Consider the following 23,198-nt stretch of genomic DNA (forward strand, 5'->3'; position numbering starts at 1 on the left):
CTGGCACATGCTAACATTTTTGTTGACAAATCTACAATAAGGAAAACATTAAACAAGAATGGACTTCATGGGAGGACACCACGGAGGAAGCCACTGCTGTCCAAAAAAAACATTGCAGCACGTTTGAAGTTTGCAAAAGAGCACCTGGATGTTCCACAGCACTACTGGCAAAACGTTCTGTGGACAGATGAAACCAAAATTGAGTAGTTTGGAAAGAACACACAACGCTATGTGTGGAGAACAAAAGGCACAGCACACCAACATCAAAACCTCATCCCAACTGTGAAATATGGTGGAGGGGGCATCATGGTTTGGGGCTGCTTTGCTGCCTCAGGCCCTGGACGGATTACTGTCATCGATGGAAAAATGAATTCCAAAGTTTATCAAGACATTTTGCAGGAAAAATTAAGACCATCTGTCCGCCAACTGAAGCTTAACAGAGGATGGACGATGCAACAGGACAACGACCCAAAGCATAGAAGTAAATCAACAACAGAATGGCTTCAACAGAAGAAAATACGCCTTCTGGAGTGGCCCAGTCAGAGTCCTGACCTCAACCCGATTGAGATGCTGTAGCATGACCTCAAGAGAGCGATTCACACCAGACATCCCAAGAATATTGCTGAACTGAAACACATTTGTAAAGAGGAATGGTCCAAAATTTCTCCTGACCGTTGTGCAGGTCTGATCTGCAACTATAGGAAACGTTTGGTTGAGGTTATTGCTGCCAAAGGAGGGTCAACCAGTTATTAAACTAAAGGTTCACATACTTTTTCCACCCTGTACTATGAATGTTTACATGTTGTGTTCAATAAAAACATGAAAACGTATAATGTTTGTGCGGTATTAGTTTAAGCAGACTGTGTTTCTCTATTGTTGTGACTTAGATGAAGATCAGAACACATTTTATGACCAATTTATGAAGAAATCCAAGTAAGCCCAAAGGGTTCACATACTTTTTCTTTCAACTGTATGTGGCTAGAAAATGCTCATGTGTGACAACAATAAGCATTCTATCAGAGTTTAAGTGCATTACAGTTGGCAACATTGTTACTTACCACCGCAACCTTTTAAACGCGAGAAAGTAAATGCATCATTGATGCCTGCGTGTGCTGTTATCACGGTTTTATCTCGCTGCCTGTGATGAGTGTTGAAGTATGACTGTCTGATCTCGCTGCCTGTGATGAGTGTTGAAGTCTGACGGTCTGATCTCGCTGTCTGTGATGAGTGTTAAAGTCTGACGGTCTGATCTCGCTGCTTGTGATGAGTGTTGAAGTCTAGCGGTCTGATCTCGCTGCCTGTGATGAGTGTTAAAGTCTGACGGTCTGATCTCGCTGCCTGTATTGAGTGTTGAAGTCTGACGGTCTGATCTCGCTGTCTGTGATGAGTGTTGAAGTCTAACGGTCTGATCTCGCTGCTTGTGATGAGTGTTAAAGTCTGACGGTCTGATCTCGCTGTCTGTGATGAGTGTTGAAGTCTAACGGTCTGATCTCGCTGTCTGTGATGAGTGTTAAAGTCTGACGGTCTGATCTCGCTGTCTGTGATGAGTGTTGAAGTCTAACGGTCTGATCTCGCTGTCTGTGATGAGTGTTAAAGTCTGACGGTCTGATCTCGCTGCCTGTGTTGAGTGTTGAAGTCTGACGGTCTGATCTCGCTGTCTGTGTTGAGTGTTGAAGTCTGACGGTCTGATCTCGCTGCCTGTGTTGAGTGTTGAAGTCTGACGGTCTGATCTCGCTGTCTGTGTTGAGTGTTGAAGTATGACTGTATGATCTCGCTGCCTGTGATGAGTGTTAAAGTCTGACGGTCTGATCTCGCTGTCTGTGATGAGTGTTGAAATCTGACAGTCTGATCTCGCTGTCTGTGATGAGTGTTAAAGTATGACTGTATGATCTCGCTGCCTGTGATGAGTGTTAAAGTCTGACGGTCTGATCTCGCTGTCTGTGATGAGTGTTGAAATCTGACAGTCTGATCTCGCTGTCTGTGATGAGTGTTAAAGTCTGACGGTCTGATCTCGCTGTCTGTGATGAGTGTTGAAGTCTGACGGTCTGATCTCGCTGTCTGTGATGAGTGTTGAGGTCTAACGGTCTGATCTCGCTGTCTGTGATGAGTGTTAAAGTCTGACGGTCTGATCTCGCTGTCTGTGATGAGTGTTAAAGTCTGACGGTCTGATCTCGCTGTCTGTGATGAGTGTTAAAGTCTGACGGTCTGATCTCGCTGTCTGTGATGAGTGTTAAAGTCTGACGGTCTGATCTCGCTGCTTGTGATGAGTGTTGAAGTCTGAAGTCTCATAGGTTAGAGTAATTAATATTGCATATAGGAATTTATAGTCTGTTTAATATTTATATTTAATATAACTTTAATTGTTTTGCTTACAGTCAATATGTTTCATGTACAGCTGCTTTGTAACAAATGAAAATTGTAAAAAGCGCCATACAAATAAAGTTGAGTTGTGCCCATCCAATGGGGACATTCACAAATCTCGGAGGAAGCAGTAGACCATCCCAGTATTTATCACCTTCTGTTTTTTGGCATACTGAGGTTTCAGACATACTATTGATGACTGATACTTATCTTCACCTACTGTATTGTGTCTCCTCCAAAGACATTTTCAATTGCCTTTAAAACCAGTGTTATTCTGTGACCACTTAGACATCCAAATGTACACTAACAACAGCCTACTATATGATTTTTAGCTTCATTTCATATTGTTTTGTGATGATTGTGTCTTTTGTTGTTTGTACATCAGAAAAGTTGGTTTTGTGTGATGAATTTTGGAAATGTTGTTGTGTTTGTAGAGCACATATGACCCATGTCCTCTGGAGCTGGTACGCTGTGTCAAACACATTCTCTACACTGAGCAGAGACTGGTGCAGGACGCATCTAATGTAAGTTACACACACTCAATCACTTCACATCTTTAGCAGAGAATGGTGTGTGTGAGTAATGTGCCGTGTTTGACGGTCAGGCCAGCAGTCCAGGTGCCGGTCCAGTAGACGGAACCCCTCAGAGATACCAGCAGATCAATCAGACGTTTGAAGAGCTTCGGGTCATGATGCAGGACTCAGAGAATGATCTGCGGAAACTGCAGCACAGTCAGGAATATTTCATCATCCAGTATCAGGAGAGTCTGAGGATACAGGGTATGAACATCCATCAGTTGTATGTAAACATAAGTTATGAGGTTTAAATCTCTCTTCACTGAGTAACTGTCACAGGCTCTGCTCCAGACCAGAGGTGGGAAGTAAGGAATTACATTTACTCGCCTAACTGTTTGGAGTAGGGTTTTTCTGTACTTGTATTTTTTAAGTAGCTTTTAAAATCTGTCATTTTACTTCTTATTAAGTTTGATTTGTGTGACGTATTGTACTTTGTTATATTTTCTTACAGACTCGACAGGAACAATAAACTCACTAAACTGGACTAAGGCATTACTTGACATAAACTTATGTTGACCAGACTATACTATGATTACAGAGCAGGAAACAATACGTAATGACTTGGACAAGACTTTGTAGCAAAACGAACAGGCACAGGACAGCAAACACAAGGGCATTAAATAGGGAACCAAATCAAGAGGGGAACAGGTGCAGGGCTAGCATCTTATAAAATCCCTATGTGCAAGAATGTAGAGGTACATTAAGATCAATAATATTTGTTTAAATACTGCTCCTACCCTTGTTGCATGGTAACTACTAAGAAGTTTGGACAGTTTAGTAAAGGTTAAAACGACATTGGTGCATTATGCTTTATATTGTAAGTGTTTAATCTTGTTTTTTAGACGCATGGTTCACTGTTCAATGTGTCTGCACCACATTTACGCAGTGTGTAAGGATCCGAACTGAACAACTTCTGATTTCATGACATATTTAAACGTGGACTAATGTCTCTCTCTTCTGGAAGCGCTGGGCAAGACAGTCACGTGAATTTGCTTGCTATTTCATGCGTTTAGAAAAGCCCCGCAGCCCTGCTGAGAAATGAACGTGTTGCCAGATCATATTGAGAGTGCGCTGTGAAGCTCTGAACTTAAACGCATCACAGTGTCTCTGTCTGTCTTTTAGTTCAAAGCGCCTCACTTAACCAGTCTTTGGCTGAAAACAGGAGATACATGTTTTTTGTTCACTGCGATGTACAAATGTTGCCATGGTAACGACCGGGTTACAACTGTCAAACATCACATTTACTCTCATTCCATACAAACGTGTAACCCTGCATGGAACCATTTATACGTTGTTTCACTACTGAAACTTAGCAGTGTCTACCATCAATTATTTAATTAAGAGAACAAGGATTAAAATATTTTTTTAGTCTTGATTTTGATTCTGAAAATGTTTAATATCTCAAGTGAGGCACTGTAATGACTATTTTTGGTGTTGCACAAAACCGGAGAAGCCCCCCTCCCACTTTTAAAACATAACTTTGACTTGAAGTACATTTTAAACAAGCTACTTTTTACTTTAACTTGAGTAGATTTTTCGACTGGTCATTTTACTTGTACTCGATTACAATTTCATTAAAGTAGTAGTACTTGTATTTGAGTATAATATTTATGTACTTTTACCACCTCTGCTTCAGACTATCTTCACATCATGTAGACATGTTACATTGTTAAAATAAAACTAGACAAGTTTTTGAATGAAGTTGGATTGCTATTATCATTTGATGAACAAAACAATCTATCTGACGGAAAAGAGAATGCCGGTCCTTAAAAAAGCCTTTGATTATTTTAATGTGTTAGCTTTTTAAGTATTTTTTTGTGTAAGCCTATTTATTTATTATTTTTACTCATATTTATTTTATATATATTATATTAGTTTTGCTCTGTTGCCAGAAACATAACAAGTATGTGAAAATAAAATTTGTGTAAGTTAACACTTAATGTTCGGAATAATAACATTACATAACATAACATAACACAACACAACACAACATAACGACATTATGTGATATATTAATGCAATATCACTGGAGTAGTCATGCTCTATATCAGCATGGATCAGATCTGATTGGGCCAGATGGACAAGACCGCAAACAGTCTGAGTACAGGAGGCATTTACAGCCTCTGATATACAGTGGTGTGAAAAAGTATTTGCCCCTTCCTGATATATATTTTTTTGCATATTTGTTATGCTTGAATTATCCAGATCATCAAACTAATTTTAGTTTCCTAAAGAAAACCAGAGTAAATACAAAATGCAGTTTTTAAATGATGGTTTTATTTATTAAGAGAAATAACAATCCAAACATTTCAGACCCTATGTGAAAAAGTAATTGCCCCCTAAGCCTTATAACTAGTTGTGCTACCCTTGGTGGCAACAACGGCAATCAAACTTTTGTGAAAGTCTTTCACATATTTAATTTAGCCACATTGGAGGGTCTTTGAGCATGAACCGCCTTTTTAAGGTCATACCACAGCATTTCAATTGGATTTAAGTCTGGACTTTGACTTGGCAACTCCAAAACCTTTATTTAGATTTTTTTAGCCATTCAGAGGTGGACTTGCTGGTGTGTTTTGGATCATTGTCCAAAGAGCGCAGAATTCATGGTTCCATCAATTATGGCCAGTGGTCCAGGTCCAGAAGACCATCACACTACCTCCACCAAGTATGACTGTTGGTATGATGTTCATTTTATGAATACTGTGTTAGTTTTACACCAGATATAACGGGATGCACATCTTCCAAAAAGTTCAACCTTTGTCTCATCAGTCCACAGAATATTTGCCCAAAAGTTTTGGGGATCTTCAAGATGTTCTTTTGTGGCCAAAATCAACATTATAACATTATATAATGTGATTGATACCACATTTGTCATATCTCACCATACCCCCTGTCAACCATTGAAATTTTTATTCAGAACACACTTTTTTCAAACTTTTTGTCTGAATTGCACAAAATGTGTGTGACGGTCGAAGAAACGACACGTACACCAAAGTATGATTTACCACCCCCGAAGGGTATTTTATTAGAACATTGAGGAAACAATGTCACTGGGTAAGATTCCTGTAGATCGCTTGGTTCCCAGGCGTTGAGACTTGCTTCTCTTTCCTCCCTTGTTGAAGCACTACGAGTCTTTACTTCCGGGTCCTTCTACTTACGGGTTAGCGATATCCTTCCTTTCCAGTCCCTAGATATCGGATCCTATGGGGTACAAAAGAACATAGGGACTCAGTGGCATTCCAATCCTCATGGAGACGTTGCTCACCTCTGTTTGACTACCAGCGGCTTTTATAGCCGCTGGCGTCTGATTGTGACGAGCGGCAGCTGTGCCGCTCGGATTGCCTCCGTCTCCATGGCGACGCTGATAGCGCCAGGGGTGACTCGTCACATGTGCTATATACAGTATTATCTAGTGACGGTCCTGACAAAAATGTATAAAAATCTTTATGATAGACGAAACGGTTCTTATAAACCCTATCAACGAATTCAATCGAGTTCATAGCATACCAAAGAGTTATGTTGCTATATCTGCATGAAACATTATGTATTGACACTTAACTTGGTATAGATCATAATTTGCATATCTTGCTGCCTCACATAATTTGGTGACAGCACCACCTAGTGATCATAAACTATAAGCATATATATTGTGTTCAGGTGCTTTTATCTTTTTTAAATATACTTTTCTTAAACTAATCATCAGAAAGGTCCATGTGTATTTTCATTTGTGCTGTTAAAGGGCTTGACCGTGTAATTGGTGCTTGCAGCTATATTTATATGATTTACAATACACAATGAAACTGTTGTGTAAACACACACTTGTTTTCTTTGCAGCGTTCAGGATCTGCAAGTATTGCATGTTTTTTTTCTTTTTACCAGTTTGACTCGTTGAAATTTTCTTAAATTATATAAAAATAGAATTTTATTTTCATGTGTAATTTGGGAGAAATGTCAGTAGTTCACAGAATGTTAAAAATGATCATTTTACTTAGATTTGTTCCTAGTAATTGATAAAATTACCCAGAACAGAGAGTTTTTTCTTAGTTTTTTTACGGCTGTAAATCCAAACAGTAATTGGAGAACGGTGACAGGTTTTTGGAAATACGGTTTTGTTTATTGACCTGTACAACCTCGGTAATTATTATACCGAGTGTAAACATATTCATCATTATTTGAGTTTTGTAAAGTGACACAAAAGTATATGAGACCCTAACCCTAAGAGAAATTTATCTAAACGTAGTTAAGTACAGTACAAGATCATGGGTTCCAACCCAGGGATTACACATACTTAAAAACAAGTGTATAGTATAAGGCAATGTTAGTCCCTTTGGTTAAAAGCGTCTGCCAAATGCATAAATGTAAGCAAGATAATTCAATAAATGTATTATGAAAGTTTGTTGACAAAACTAACGTGTGTGTTTATCTGTATGTTGTGTAGCTCAATTGAGTAGTTCATCCAGCGCTGCTCCAGCCGAACGTGTTCAGAGAGAAACCAGTCTGCAGAGCAGAAAGTCCACGCTGGAGGCTTGGCTCACACGAGAGGCCAACACCTTACAGAAATACAGACAGGTAAAGACAGACACTTACACCATTTCATCACATTAAGATGATGAGAATCTGACAGGCAAATGTGCAAATGAGTCTTCTACTTTTCAAGTGTAAAGTGAGGTTCACTACTTTGCAACAATAATCAATTAGAATGGCAGCGGGATAATCCACAACACTGAGGCAAAGAACCACCCAACGCTAGTTTCATCCACAGCTAGCCATTTTTGAACACACTGTTGAGCATCAATGTCAATCACATGTCTTTAACCATACACACAGTACCATACCCATACCATACATGCCTAACCATGGTCCCATATAATTGAATACTAACAATGCCCACACTAGTGAAAAATAAATATACTAAAATGAATTTAAAAAACACAATTTTCATGCTCTCTATACTACAAACCATTTACATATTTATTGCACTTTTGGTGTACTAAATTAGTATATTTAGAGTCCGCTTATTTGGAACAGCTAATTTTGTACTTACATTTACATTAACGCTTTTATCCAAACCGACATACATTGCATCATCCTATACATTTGTTTCTAAGTATATGCAATCTCCTTGGATTCAACCCACAACCTTGCATTGTTAACGCAATAATCTTACCTCTGAGCTACAGTGGTACTTAATGGACTTTAATGGTGCAGAAGTGGTGCTGAGGTCCAAATAAATGTAGACAGAAGTATATTTGATTGTGCTTGAAGGGGTGGTGCAACAATGTGTCATCTGACTTCTTTACAATGTTTCAATGTTTAACATGATCTACGTAGTATTTCTGTGCTCGATATACTCCCCCAGCGATCATACAGGTTTCTGAAAGTTTTTTTTAGAAGATATAGAACTGTTTCGTAACAATTTCTCTTAGTCCCTTATTGGACAATTCTCCCGGAAACGCACGAGGTAGCATGGAGAGCAGAAGGTGCATGTGCAGACTTCACTTTCACTTGTGTGCAGGAGAGAGAGAGAGAGTATGTTGGTGAAGTTCAGGTGTTTGTTTGTTCACTTCATTTGGGTGATGAATGTTATATCAACTGTGGTAATAACGCTGGATTTGGAGATGGTATGAAACTGATATATGAGCCGTCCCAGGGCTAAAAGATGCCGGACATGAACCGCATGCGTCGATTCAAACTGATGTCTGTTTTGTTGACACTGGGTGCGCACGTGCTTTAGTTCAGCCTTATCACAATGCTGGTTATGGATGATGGAATCCTCTATTAGCCCAACTCTAACGGAGCCTCAGAACCCAACTAATGGCCAGTAGGGTTAGGCAGCCTTTTCCTGAATCTATTGTTTGGTTTGCTCTAGTGCAGTGGTGTCAAACTCAATTCCTGGAGGGCCAAAGCTCGGCAAAGTTTAGCGCCAACCAATTCCTACCCAATTCCAAAACCTCTGTTTAGAGGTTTCTAGTAATCCTAAAGAACTTGATTAGATGAATCAGGTGTGTTTGATCAGGGTTGGAGCTAAATTGTGCAGAGCTGCCGCCCTCCAGGAATTGAGTTTGACACTCCTGCTCTAGTGGAACAAAGTTTGTTTTGGCTTCGTTTTTTTTTTTTTACTAAGGCCTTAACTCACAGTGTGTTTGTTAATTTATGTGTCACTAATTCTGAAACATTTAGAGGCACTTTCAATGATGTGATGTCACTGTGTGTGTGTGTGTAGGAGCTGGCAGAGAAATATCAGAGGACTTTGACTCTGTTGAGGAAACAGCAGGCGCTGATTGTGGATGATGAGCTGATTCAGTGGAAGAGACGACAACAGCTTTCAGGGAATGGAGGACCAGCAGAGGGAGGACTGGACATGCTGCAAGCCTGGTACAGTTATGATGTTCTCTATTAGCTGCTGTGACTTATTGAATCTGTGAATACACGTCGCACACAATATCTGTATTTCTCCTATCGAGCCAGAGGCGGGGGTGCTGCAGGGATGCTAACTTGAAACTGTCGTTTTGGATCCAAAATGGGTCACTATTGTGATTCGTCTAGATCCGATGAGTTTTTGAAAATGGGGGTGATGGGGGGGGTCTGTGGATGAGGTGAATGAAATCATGAGAATCATGTCCAGATGTTGTGAAGATGTCTCTAGCATGTTTGCAGGTTATGTTATAAATGCTGCGCAGATTGAGCGCTCATACTCAACTCATGAATCAATATTAGATGCACCTGCACATTTCTGACTTACTTCAACACAACGTCACTAAGCCTCAGGTGAATGAGCAGACCCAAGAAACATAATATGGTGTAAGGGGGTAAGTAAGGGTATGTGATAGTGTTCAAGCATTCATAGCCAGATATCTTCTGTAGCATACTGTACGCACGTGAGTATATGAGCCGTCCCAGCGCTAAAAGATGCCGGACATGAACTACATCTTGTGTAGCAGCCTGTACGCACATGAGTGTTACATTTGGTTTTTAGTATGTCAATCGATTAAAAAATTAATCTGATTAATCAAACATTGTTTGTGAATAATCGCACATAACATTAATGTGTTTGTGGCAAGGTTCGTGTATGTGGAAGGAAGGAGATAGGTCCTCCGTCAGGGAAGTCGGCCAAGGGGGATTGTTACAGAGCCACCAGGTCTGAAAACCAAGTCTGGTTGGAAGTTAGGCACAACTTACAGCACTTGATGTCCCTCTTCCCTGACCTTTCACAGGACCTGTACAAGCTGCTGAAGTGGTCGCATTTGGAATATACCTGCCAAGGACGCCGAAGGGGCTTGGAGCTTCTGAAAGAGTTTCAGGGGGACCGCTTGTGTCTGTCTGAACATTTCAGACAGCCCAGTACCGACTGTACACTCTTTTTGGTGAGACACAATGAGTCAAATTTCATACCGAGATAAGAGATGCTCTGCGCTGGGGAGAGCCTGCTCTTCTCCTGGATGACCCGAGGAGTGCCGAAGCATGAGGTCCCTGTGAGTGCACAACAAATCTCGTCAGTGAGCAAAGATAACGAGTCGTCGAGATAGTTGAGTATATGTGCGGCCTGTCCACTGAGGAGAGCTAAGGCTGCCTCCGCAAGTCTGGTAAACACCCTGGGAGAGAGGACCAGACCAAAGGGCAGGAATTTGTACTGGTATGCCTGCCACTCAAACGCGAACCGTAGGAACGGCCAATTTTGAGGGAGAGTGGAGTCGTGGAAGTACACATCCTTCAGTTCGATTTCCACAAACCAATCCTGGCGACGAACCGATGCCAGGATGCACTTCTGCGTCATCATCGTGAATAGTAACCTGTGGAGGTGCTTGTTCATGGAGCACAGGTCCAAAATGATGCGCAGCCCTCCACTTGTCTTGGAAACTATGAAGTATGGGCTGTAAAACCCATAAAACATCTCGGCTGGAGGGAAAGGCTCTATGGCACCCATTGCCAGAGAAGCGGCAACCTCGAAATGAGGTGTGGTAGGAACAGCCTGGGCTGGCTTCTTGCGAACTGTATCGCATAGCCGAGACGGATTGTTCACTCCGGCCATCACAATGAGCTGGTGCACTCCCAATCACCCAAGTACCGTGCAGATGGTATATAGGGACGATCTGTTTCACTGTTCCGCGGTGAGGCAGGGCTGCTGGGGGCAGGTGATGCTCGGGACCTCGACGACCGGTAGGCGCCGGGTCGCGGCGGGCAATGACTTGCCTCTGCCTGCTTCTCCGCGGAAAAAGTGTTGTGACATCCTTCACAGTGTCACCAAACAGCCCATCTTGCGAGATGGGTGCATCCAGAAGACGGGCTTTCTGAGACTCACTCATTAGCGCAAGGTTGAGCCACCAATGTCTTTTCTGGACCACTAATGTGGACATCGTCCGACCCAGGGCACTCACCGTGGCCTACATCGCTCTGGGTGCGAGGTCAGTAGCGGTGCGCAGCTCGCATGTGAGCAGCGTCAGTCTTCCCATCTTCTAAGTCTTTCGAAGCTTTGGCCTGAAAAACCTGATGGACTGCCACAGTTTGGAGGGCAGAAGCAGCTTGATCCGCAGCATTGTAAGCTTGTAAGCTTTCACCATGCGCTGACCACAAGAACCAAAATCCAGCCCTGGACAAGCATGGCCGACATCTCAGCGTCGAACTTGTTTTGGGCTCTACCGCCCGTGGGTTGTTACTCCAAGTGGTTTTCTTCATCTGATGCCAGGAGGTAGCTGTTCGCAATGACAGAAAGTTTGTACGGGTGCCCTTGCTAAGTTCATTGGCTTTTCATAAATTCCTCTCGGAGATGATAGGTTCTCAAGATCAAACCCTATTCTGTCTCTCAACACAACGTCCAGAGACCGACTGAAAGGGAACTACTACCTCTAATAATGACTCTATGAAATTATTTTCTATTCATCTCAATTTTAATTTTAGACATTAAACATTGAAGTATAATTGAGAGCTGTTCATTTAAACATTTATTCGGCTTTTACAATTTACTTGAACTTTAAATAATCTTTCCAAGCCCATTATAATATCATATGAAAGTTAGGATAAATGGATGCTTCGTGAAATATTTTTTAACGTATTAATCTGAAAAAACGTTAACATATTATTTTTGACAGCACAAATTGTAACATCTACACACCGTCTGTGGAAGACGCAGGACAAAAACTTTTGTTTCATGATTGCATTGGGTTTGAACGTCCCAGCTTTTTGTCAAACTATGTAATTGTATACCTCCACGTAAAACCATATTGCGACGCACATTGTGTTGTTAATGCAGGTGTGAGAAGCTGGCTGATATGATCTGGCAGAACAGACAACAGATTCGTAGAGTTGAACACCTGACACAGCAGCTGCCCATACCTGGACCGACGGAAGAACTGCTTGCCGAACTCAACGCTATCGTCACAGACATCATATCCGCTCTCGTCACCAGGTACACGCATCACTGATGACATCACACTCCACTATACTCTGACAGCTGCCGTCTGGCTCTGTGATGTTTTCATCATCATGTTCTCTTTCAGCACCTTCATCATAGAGAAACAGCCTCCTCAAGTGCTCAAGACTCAGACCAAGTTTTCAGCAACGGTTCGCCTGCTGGTCGGAGGAAAACTCAACGTTCACATGAATCCTCCTCAGGTTAAAGCCACCATCATCAACGAACAGCAGGCCAAGGCCTTACTGAAGAACGAGAACACGCGCAAGTAAGATTTAAGTGTTCAATCCAAAGTCATTTACAACACATCTTTGTCTCGGCCACAAGAGTGACTGACAGCCGCTTCATGACACTGTGTACAGCAGAATTCTGAGCCACTCAACTGCGGGCTTGACTTAACAAATTGAACCACAAACGTCCTTAGAATGTTGACTTACACAGATGGGACTTGTGTTGTGTGTTTGTCTTAAAGCGACAGCAGTGGAGAGATTCTGAACAACAACTGTGTGATGGAGTATCACCAAACAACAGGCACCCTGAGCGCCCACTTCAGAACCATGGTAAACTATATACTGTACAACCAAACACCAGGAATCAGCTCAGTCCATAAAACTATTGTAGGGGCATATTCTCCTCTATAAGGTTCAAAAAAAGAGCTGACTGAAACTACAATAAGATTGTGATGTCTGGAATGTTTCTAACATTGAGTGAAGTTCATAAAGAAGTGTTCAATCCCTTCAGATGTTTTGTTTAGAAAAGACTTTATTGGATTGGATAAACACATAATGTGATTTAAAAGATTGACTGTCCTCACTTTTCACATCTTGTATCAAGCTTGTATCTGCAGCGACGTCTGATGTGTTTGCTTTTTATGTGACGTGAGAACCTGATATGAGCAAAAAGTTAGGTCAAATTGATCTTTGGTGTCTGACTGAAATGTGATTATTTCTGGAAATAGCTGAATGTAGCCTGAAGGGCATTTAAGAAAGGAGATTTATACTTACTCAATATGATGGTATTAATCAGAACCCAGTTGTCAAAGTGTGAAAATGTTTGTGTTTTCAGTCTCTGAAGCGCATTAAGCGTGCAGACCGGCGAGGGGCCGAATCAGTGACAGAGGAGAAGTTCACAGTTCTATTCGAGTCTCAGTTCAGCGTGGGTGGAAATGAGCTGGTGTTTCATGTCAAGGTAAAAATCTTTGATCTTGCTCTTTCATTCCTTGATCTTTTCTTCATTGTCAATTCTGTTAAAATGCCTTTGTGATGCATTTGTTGTTTTGTGTCTTGTGCAGACATTATCGCTGCCTGTCGTGGTTATCGTTCATGGTAGTCAAGACAACAACGCCACGGCGACAGTGCTCTGGGACAACGCTTTCTCTGAGCCAGTTAGTGACTACATCATTTACATCTGTGACCTTGTGTGTTTAAAACCCAAGTCTCATAATCTGAAAGGAGCATCAGTTTGATTTCAGTCTTTGTCATTATTGGAGATATCAAGGTTATATTTTCACAGGCTGTGTTTTACATTATGACGATATCGTTTGCAAATTTGATCACCTTTTTCCTCTGGCTGTTAGACAGTAAAAAAAGTAAACTCATCATTTAAAACTGTGCGATGGCATTTGAGGAGTCTAGCAAATGTTCCTTTTCTTAATGCTGTGATTTGTGTTGTTATTAGTCCGTTCTTCTATAAAGTTGTGCTTTGTGATGTTTCAGGGTCGAGTGCCGTTCGTGGTCCCTGATAAGATTGTGTGGCCACAGCTTTGCGAGGCTTTGAACATGAAGTATAAATCTGAGGTTCAGAGTGACAGAGGTCTGTCAGAAGATAATCTGGTGTTTCTCGCTCAGAAGGCCTTCAGCAGCTCCAGTAACAATCCTGAGGAGTATCGCAACATGACCATCACCTGGTCTCAGTTCAACAGGGTAACACACACACTTGTATATATGGTTCTCCATAGACGTAATGATTTTTATACTGTATATTCTATTCCTTAACCCTATGGTTTCAAGTCATTTTTGATAGAAAACATTGGTCAAGAATTGTATGCCTGTTGCGGTGGATGGAATGACCAGCACTACTTCACAATATTTATATAGAAATACCAGCATATAGCGAGTGTTTTACTCAGTCTAGCTGACAGGACCAGCCACTTGTTTACAGTTGCTGGGATGACACACTTCTCTTCTGTGGTGTGATACAGTAGGTACTCAACCAGAATAATCCTTATGCTGTCCCCCTGCCGTACTTCTTTAATGTGTTTTTACTGCTGAATGGCAGTATACTCACTGATCTTCACTCAGCACGGGTTGTCGTGTCAAGCTCATTATCTTAATCAGCCGATGGGCCAAACTTGAGACCTTCAGGTGTTAAAATAAAACCCAAACCCTGAGATCAATAAAAAGAGCTTGTGAAAACTCGAGCTTGTGTGTCGAATACTGGCTGCGTGTCCTGCATAAAAAATGGCCAAACCCAAGTCTAACATGATTTAGCTTTATTTCCTTTAAAACAGAATGTGCTGTATAATGTTAGTGGATTATGAGCATCCATCCCCTGTACAGAAGAAATATGACTGCAAACACAGCCCTGCGTTTCTCCGCTGTTAAACCAGGATTAAGATCCTTCTAGACATTCACCTTCATGTTAGTGCATTCACAAATTGAGGAAAACCTCTGTTTGTAGAAACCTGTATTCTTGGGTTTTCAGGAAAGTTTACCAGGCAGAAATTTCACATTTTGGCAGTGGTTTGATGGAGTGATTGAGCTCATGAAGAAACATCTGAAGTCTCACTGGAATGATGGGTAATGATGCTTCAGATCTCACAGGAATGTTAAGAAACGATTGCTCAGATCTAGTGTAAGTGGGATGTTTTGTTGTTATCTGCAGAGCGATTTTGGGTTTCCTCAACAAGCAGCAGGCTCAGGATATGTTGATGTCCAAACCCAATGGCACATTTCTCTTGCGCTTCAGCGACTCGGAGATCGGAGGGATCACTATTGCCTGGGTTGCAGAGAACCCCAATAAATCAGGTAGAAAATTGTAGCTGACGTGTTAAGCTACAGGAATGGGTTAAATGTTTCTGATGTTTCTTGTGACCTTGTGGGTATTTTTGCAGGAGAACGGATGGTGTGGAACCTCATGCCTTTCACTACTAGAGATTTCTCCATCCGGTCTCTGGCTGATCGCATCAGTGATCTGAACCATCTCCTCTTTCTCTACCCCAACCAGCCTAAAGATGAAGTCTTCTCGCGCTACTGCACGCCTCCAAACTGTATGGGATACTTTGATATACTTTAGCACAGTGTTTCCAAACCAGTCCTGGAGGAGCCCAGTGCGGCACATTTTCCGTTCAAGTCTCTAGTGATGACCTGATGGGCCGGTCAGATGAAATGTGCCGTACTAGAGATCCTCCAGGACAGATTTGACAACCACTGGTTTAGCACATTTGTGTAGGTTTGTGTGCTATTGATATTACTGTATGTTGTTCTAAACCTGTATTCTGTTATTCTGTGGAACACGAGGAGCTTCACATTGTAATCATATCTAGAAATGAAAGAATTTCCGCTCAATTCACATTTATGTGTAGAGCTGTTCGTAATGCGTAGTGTTTCAAAGCATGTTTCTACATCACAATAAATAGCAATGTGTAATCAAAGGCTGTAGATCCACTGCCATTACTGTGAATGGGTTCAAATGTAACGCTCTAGAGAATGAGTGAAATAGCTGGCTGGAGGCGAGTGCCATCACTTCTGTAACAGACTTTGACGTAATGTCCATATTGCAGAAATCTACAGTTAGAATACAAATAATATAAATCACGCAGTTAGCTAACATTATTTAAACAAGTAGCACATAAATGTGTTCATTACCGTTACATCAGATGAATGATTTTGTACGTTGGTTCAGAGTCTAGTGTGTGACAACTAATATAATCTGGCCGAGATTGTCACTTAATTTCTCAATGAAAGTAAACTTTTGTTTTGTTCAGCAAAGGCTGTGGGTGATGGATACGTCAAACCAGAGATCAAGCAGGTGGTGAAGGTTGAGTGAGTATTTCTTTATATTTGAAAGTAAGAGACGGTCTGTACTTTTATTTTTGTGTCCTGGTTTAATGCAAGTATGATACGACACAGATTGCACACATGCAGATCGCCATGCACACTCGTGTTATTTATTACAGAATTATTCTTTCTGTTTCTCCAACTATTAACTGCCGGAGTTTGTGGTTGGCCGCTTCTCTTTTGCCAATAAGATATGATGTTATTTTCCTTTCTCAGTTTCTCGTCGCCAGATCCTGAACCGTCTCCAGGGATTTCCTCTTTTATAGAGCATGCAGCGTCACCCACCATCAGTCAGCCGCATAACTTCACAATCTATCCGTCTATGTGAGCTTTATTTCTGTTTATCAAGGTGTGACATTGATGGGGTTGATTATGTAAGCATTGTGTGATCTGGACGCATGTGTGTGTGTGTGTGTGTGTAGGAATGACCCAATGTTGGAGACGGAGGGGGAGTTTGATCTGGATGAGACCATGGACATGGCCCGTCAGGTCGAGGAGTTCCTGCGTCAGCCCATGGAAACCCAATGGAGTGGACAACAGTCGTGACCTTTGACCCCTCTCATCGCAGCTACACAAAGAACTCATTATTTTTCTCTTAACAAATGCTGTTCCTTGAATGTTTAACTGCCTCTTGGTTCATTTGTCATCTTAAACAGCAGAGGATGTGTACAGTACAGAACGATTTGTGAAGTCAATTCTCTGTCCGACGGGGTTTGAATGAGTTACATGAGCCTTCATCTTTCATTTCATTCAATGAAGACCAGTTTTAAGGACATTCGATGTTACCGGCACTAAGCTCCTCCCACCGGTTTCCATTGGTTGAGATAGATGTTGATGTTTTTATCCATTAAAAGCAGAGAGCAGTGTATTAAAGTCACAGCACTGATGCTGTTGACAAGAAGACAAACCCTTTCACACTATCAGCCCAGTGGTAACAGTGACCAAGCAACTTATCAAAATACAGAGCTGCTACTGGCTATATCAATCCATTTATCAGCAATCCAGATCTAATGAGGCAATGAAAAGGATCAGAAATAGAAAACGCTGTAACAACACAAATCATCAAACTATTGTCTGAGAGAGAGCTGTTGTGCCACTGACTACAAATACATTGATATAATTAAGCAGACGCTTTATCCAAAGTGACCTACAGTTGTGACCTACAAAACTCTATATTACCGACAAAAAACTTTGCGATATGCAGAATGTTAATTGATGTCATCAGTCTGAATCACAGGCGTAATTTGCGGGTGGGACATGTCCCCACCACTTTTTGGAAGAAATGAAGAAATGCTTGTGGAAGGTGTGTTTTGTTTAGGGCCCATTAACATCTCAAAAAATTCAGGATGAGCCGCTTTCTCACCATCTCCCGCTGCTCACACTCATAAGTTATATTTGCAGAAGATGGAGAACCGCGGCCGTTACGAAATGTGTGCATCTTCCGCGTTCGCAGCGCTTACTTGTGCGTCCACTGTCAAAGCACAAAAACCTGTAAACCAACCAACAAGTGACATTTAAGTATAATATAATAAACTGTTTTTATTTGTAATGCACCGCAACAGCCAAGTGACTTTCTCCAAATGACCGTTTTGGGAACACTAACGACCACTATATATGATCAATATTCCCAACCAGTTATTACAGAAACGATTGATTCAATTATTGTCCTCACCACTCTTCAAAACAAAGTTACGCCCCGGGTCTGAATCGAGATGCTCCTGCTTCTTTAGTAAATCACAACAGCTCTTTCTCATTTTAGGTAGCTCTGTGTGGGTGTGACCGCAGGGATGTCATCTGATGCTGGATCACCTGATCTGGAGTGTCAAACTTTGTCTGTAGGCTGCTCTCGAAACGTACATGTGGTATATTGATGTCATAATGTGGATCGTTTGTGACGTGTTACACACCCGCTCTCATTTCAGGATGAGTGCTGAACTCTTCTTTAGTCTGTAGTTCTGATGTAATATTATACCCAGGTCTGTTTAAATACTGGATTCTGATTGGCTGGAAGGTGTGCATTAAATGTAGTTCCAGTCAGTTTGATTACATTTGAAATTAACTGAGAAAAATAACATTTTAACCTGTCTGATCAAAAATTGCTCTGTAAACATTAAAACAGCTTCAAATTGTCAATTAACCATGGGATAAACCGGATAATCCACAGCAAGCAATGCGTTATCCTTTACATATCGCACAGTATAATATGATGTCCTGACTGTGCTTTATGGTGAGATCAGTTAAAATTTTCTATTTAAAGGTTTGACATTTATTTTTCCAAACTGAATCGCTGTGATTTCAACATGACATCAGAGCAGCAGTGTAGCTGTTTTTAACGGCCTGAATCAAACTAACATTACATGTGATTTATATGTGAGGCAATTCACAGCCCCCAGAAGAGTGAATCAACAGAGAAATACATGACAGTAATGCCTTCAAACTACTCTTTTGTTTTTTCTTTCAAAGTCTTTTAATTCTCTGTTCCATAATGTGAAACAAAAGTGTAAAGTGGACTGCTAGTGTTGTTGCGCTGGCTTTATTTGTGTTGTTTAAGGACGGATGATTTTCAGGACTGAATCGCAATGGAAGTGGGCATTGACAGTGAGATGTTTTCTCTGAAAGAGACAGTTACCACAGGAAAACTATACGGTCCCACAAGGTGAATTATCTCAGCCTCTCTTCTCCTATCTCTGCACATTTGAATTTGCTTTCAGCTTCGTGGATGTTTAAATGTACTCCAAATTACTCCTACCGTCTGCTTTTTCGTAATCAAATGACTTTACTCGAAATAGAAATAAATGACCACATTAATTTTTTAATATAATTGTAATGTTCCAGTCCATTAAAATATGAGGAATTCTCAATCCAAGACGTTTCTTTATATTATCCTTAAGAGAAAGATCTCAGGAATACAGCCTTAGATCCAACCCTGATCAAACTTGCACACCTGTGATTTTCTAGCGATACTGAACAGCTTGATTAGCTTGCTCAGGTGTGTTTGATCAGGGCTGGAGCAAAACTCTGCAGTACTCCGGCCCTCCAGGGTAAGATTTGAATAGCCCTCTTGTACATTATAATGTATGGGGGAATAGGTATCATTAGAAGGAAGAAGTGTAAAAAGATATATTATTTCAAATATAGATATTATCATAATACTGTTACAAATGTCTTATTCTACAATTCTCTGACATGTTTTCAATGTGAAGTTGTTTTTTTAGTTGTTTCTTTTTTTCAAAAAATTATTTTTGTTTCTTTTTTTATGTATTTGTACTTGTGGTCTATTTTATTGTCTAACTTTTGTTGGATTCGTTGGAGGTCTTTCCTTGTCATTTTCATAGTTGATCAACAGCTTCTGTGTTTTGGGAGATTATGAAAATGAAAAAAATAAAGGTTTATAAATATTTTAACAACAGAATTGTCCTTTAGAATTGCTTACAGTGCGTCCACAGTGACTGTACAAACTACAGCATGTGAAGCGTTATATACGATAGATAGGTAAAATAAGGGATTTAGTGATAACATAAACACTTACAAAACATCTTATGACTACAACTGTGTTTTCTAACTGAATGTTTTGACTTAAACTTTGCATTACTGGCACTTCTGTTGATTATTATTAAGATAAATCGATCAAATTGTAACTTTGATTATGAACACTTCCTAAATGAATGAATGTAAATGTCATTTAATAGGTTCTGTATAATAATAATGTTCTGTATGCAGTGAAAACCTGGATGAAATGTGCTGGCCAGCGCGAGTTACTGAAATGACAAAATTCAGCCTGGCAAAGTATTTCAAAAATAAAAAATGTCATACAATAACTTTTTATGATTGAATGGTTTCATAAAGAACCTTTTAAATCCGCAGAACCATCCTGTTTTACAAGAGGTTATTTCTAATGGAAATGGGTACGTAAAACTAAAAAAAGACAAAAAAAATAAAGGAATTGTTCTGATAAGAACCTTTCAATGAATGATTCTTCTATGGCATCACTATATTTTTAAGAGTATTTCTCTGTGAGTGTTTGTTTGCTCTGAGATTCTGTTTTCTGACCAATATTCTCAGTTGGGTCCCTCGGTCAAAGATCCAAATGAATGGCAAAAATGACATTGGCCTTCGTAAAGCTCAAGGCAAACAAATCTCTTGACAGTCTTTTCCAGTCATGTCAAGGACATTGAATATGAACTCTAGTAGACATTTCATTTTGTGTTTGTTTACCAATCCCAAATATTTCCATTGTTATAATCTCGGACACTGGTTTTTGTTCTTTATTTGAAGTGACTGTTGATGAGTAATTAATTCATCATCATTTCAATTGAAACTTACAGTATGTTAATGTATACTTCTGCAAGAGTCAAACAGCTGTCATTTAGTCATGTAACTGACGCTTTTATCCAAAGCGACTAAGTAGGGGACAACAATAAAAGCAATTTGTGAAAAAAAGAACAACAATGTCAAGGTGCAGTAAAAACTTCTCAGTTAGCCTATCACAGTATACGTAGCTAAGATATTTTTTTTGGGAGGGTTAGGCAAGCAGGAAAAAAGTAGAAGACTGTACTAATGGGTCAGATGTTGTTGAGATGTTGAAGAGATGTGTTCTTAGCAGATTCTTAAAGAGGCAAGAGGGAGATCGTTCCAGAGTGGTGGAGTCCAGAGTCGTGGAGAAAGTGTGTGAGAGGGATTTTTCTCATTGTGGAACGGCCTCACAGGACGTTGTTCGATTGCAGAGCGCAGGGATCGTGTGGGTACAAAAGTCTGAATTAGCGTGTGAAGATATGCGGTTGCTGAACCAGTGGTAGATTTGTAGTCCAAGAGCCGAGATTTGAGTTGGATGCGAGCGACTATAGGGAGCCAGTGCAACCTAACCAAGAGAGGAGTGACCTGTGCTGAATACAATTGCGTCTATAAACTACAGGCGGATTTTGAACATCTTTTTAACAGGCAGATATTTACACATCCATCATCCAGCCATCCCTCATCTAACCATCCTTCTATTATACATAAAAGTTCATTTAAATTATTCTCGATAATATTGTCATTGCAGTTATGAGGTCTTATCTCATTGTATGTCTACATTTTAACACATTGGCATGAATTTTAACAACCCTAACTCTCCGTATGCCACCTCAAGTCAGATATGCCCGCTGGTGGATGACAGCCACGCAGAGAACCCACCCCCAGATGACCTGCAAGCACTGTGGAGAGAAAAACTAAAACTTCAAATTAAAGTATTGAGACTGGAATACGAATACTACACAGTAGCACTAAAGAAAAAATACAATGACAAAAAAAGGCCTTTGAAATAAACACTTGTTTGTATTAATACTTAATAATTATGTGTACCCAGTGAAGGTTGGCAAAGTGTTGTCTAAAGGCTGCCTCATCACATTCTGCTCAGGGAACTGGTATCTCCAGCGTCATCATCATCTGGTGGGGGTGGGATGTTGTGCCTTTTGCAAATATTAAGCAGTATTGAACAAGCCAAGATGTTACCGCACGGTTTTTCAGTTTTTCGGGAAGTACTGAAATTCTGAATGTTGAATATGGAATCTAAGCTTCCACTGGCTAATCCCTCTCTCTACAACACTTCTTGTGATACGAGGTACCCTGTGAAGGGATACGAAATTAAATCCTTATTTATGGCCCATATTAGGATAGAGAGCTGTATTAATTAACCAAAAAAACAATTGTGTATTAATAGCTTAAAATAAAGCCTTCCTGTTGTAACTACATTGGGGTTCTGTCAGTCCCTTACGGAAAGTACATTTATTTCCTATTATATTAATTAAATGACATAATGGCATATTAGAAAAGATATATTGTGTAAAAATATTACAACATATTGAAAAATAGATAAGGAATTGTAGCATTTCATATATGTGACCCTGGACAACAAAACCAGTCTTATGGGTCAATTGTTCGAAATTGAGATGTTTACATAATCTAAAAGCTGAATAAATAAACTTTCTATTGAAGTATGAGTTGTTAGAATAGGACAATATCTGGCTGAGATAGAACCGTTTAAAACTCAGGAATCTGAGAGTGCAAAAAAAAAATTATATTGAGAAAATCACCTTTGAAGTTGTTAATCAAGGGCGCTGCAGCAGGCCATCCACTCACAAAAATTAAGTTTTTATATATTTAAGGTAGGACATTTACAAAATATCTTCATGGAACATGATTTTTAATTAATATCCTAATGATTTTGGGAAGAAAAAGCAAAATCGATAATTTTGACCCATACAATGTATTTTTGTCTATTACTAAAAATTTTCCCGTGCTACTTAAGACTGGTTTTGTGATCCAGGGTCACATATCGACAAATATATGACAATATATTTACTTATATGTAACAATATATGTAATTTTATAATCAGTCATATACTTTATAACATATTGATGTACATGTGAAAAATATATTGACTAATATATCTACTCATAAATATACACACAAAAAGGATATCTATCAACCATCCATTTACAATACACATTTCATATTTTAAAACAGCTACTTTACAATAGCATAAGCACACCCGAACCCTAACATGCTCAAGCCAAAGCACTTATTCAGACAATCACTGCACTTATGATCACAATAATGTAATATATAATCTTCATGACGTTTGGCCAATTGTTATCCTAACCACAGTCTCTACTCTTCAACACAACGGTAACCCCACAATGATACATATACTAGAAACCCTTCAAAATGAATACAACATTAAAACCCCCCACAGAGCTCCCCCTATATTAATATTCAACAAGACATGATACATGACACCGCCATATAAATAATTTTAC

The 23,198-nt window shown here is 40.1% G+C and overlaps 1 protein-coding gene across 3 annotated transcripts in view; it reads left to right on the forward strand.

The window, feature by feature from the left end:
- The window catches only part of stat5b (signal transducer and activator of transcription 5b), a 33,486-nt gene extending 13,268 nt beyond the window's left edge, over nucleotides 1-20,218 (forward strand). Inside the window, exons 4-19 of one of the 3 annotated variants that reach the window (XM_056770653.1) lie at nucleotides 2,796-2,885; nucleotides 2,966-3,140; nucleotides 7,375-7,505; nucleotides 9,160-9,311; nucleotides 12,184-12,339; nucleotides 12,431-12,610; nucleotides 12,815-12,902; nucleotides 13,408-13,530; nucleotides 13,634-13,726; nucleotides 14,058-14,264; nucleotides 15,046-15,140; nucleotides 15,226-15,368; nucleotides 15,455-15,610; nucleotides 16,328-16,385; nucleotides 16,617-16,724; nucleotides 16,823-20,218. In XM_056770653.1, the coding sequence (XP_056626631.1) occupies nucleotides 2,796-2,885; nucleotides 2,966-3,140; nucleotides 7,375-7,505; nucleotides 9,160-9,311; nucleotides 12,184-12,339; nucleotides 12,431-12,610; nucleotides 12,815-12,902; nucleotides 13,408-13,530; nucleotides 13,634-13,726; nucleotides 14,058-14,264; nucleotides 15,046-15,140; nucleotides 15,226-15,368; nucleotides 15,455-15,610; nucleotides 16,328-16,385; nucleotides 16,617-16,724; nucleotides 16,823-16,946 (2,079 nt within the window). In that variant the 3' untranslated portion in view covers nucleotides 16,947-20,218. The other 2 variants (XM_056770655.1, XM_056770654.1) reach the window with 2 other exon arrangements.
- The last annotated feature ends 2,980 nt before the right edge of the window (nucleotides 20,219-23,198 follow it).

The sequence above is a fragment of the Triplophysa dalaica genome, chromosome 17 (genome assembly GCF_015846415.1).
Source record: "Triplophysa dalaica isolate WHDGS20190420 chromosome 17, ASM1584641v1, whole genome shotgun sequence".
Lineage (NCBI taxonomy): Eukaryota > Metazoa > Chordata > Actinopteri > Cypriniformes > Nemacheilidae > Triplophysa > Triplophysa dalaica.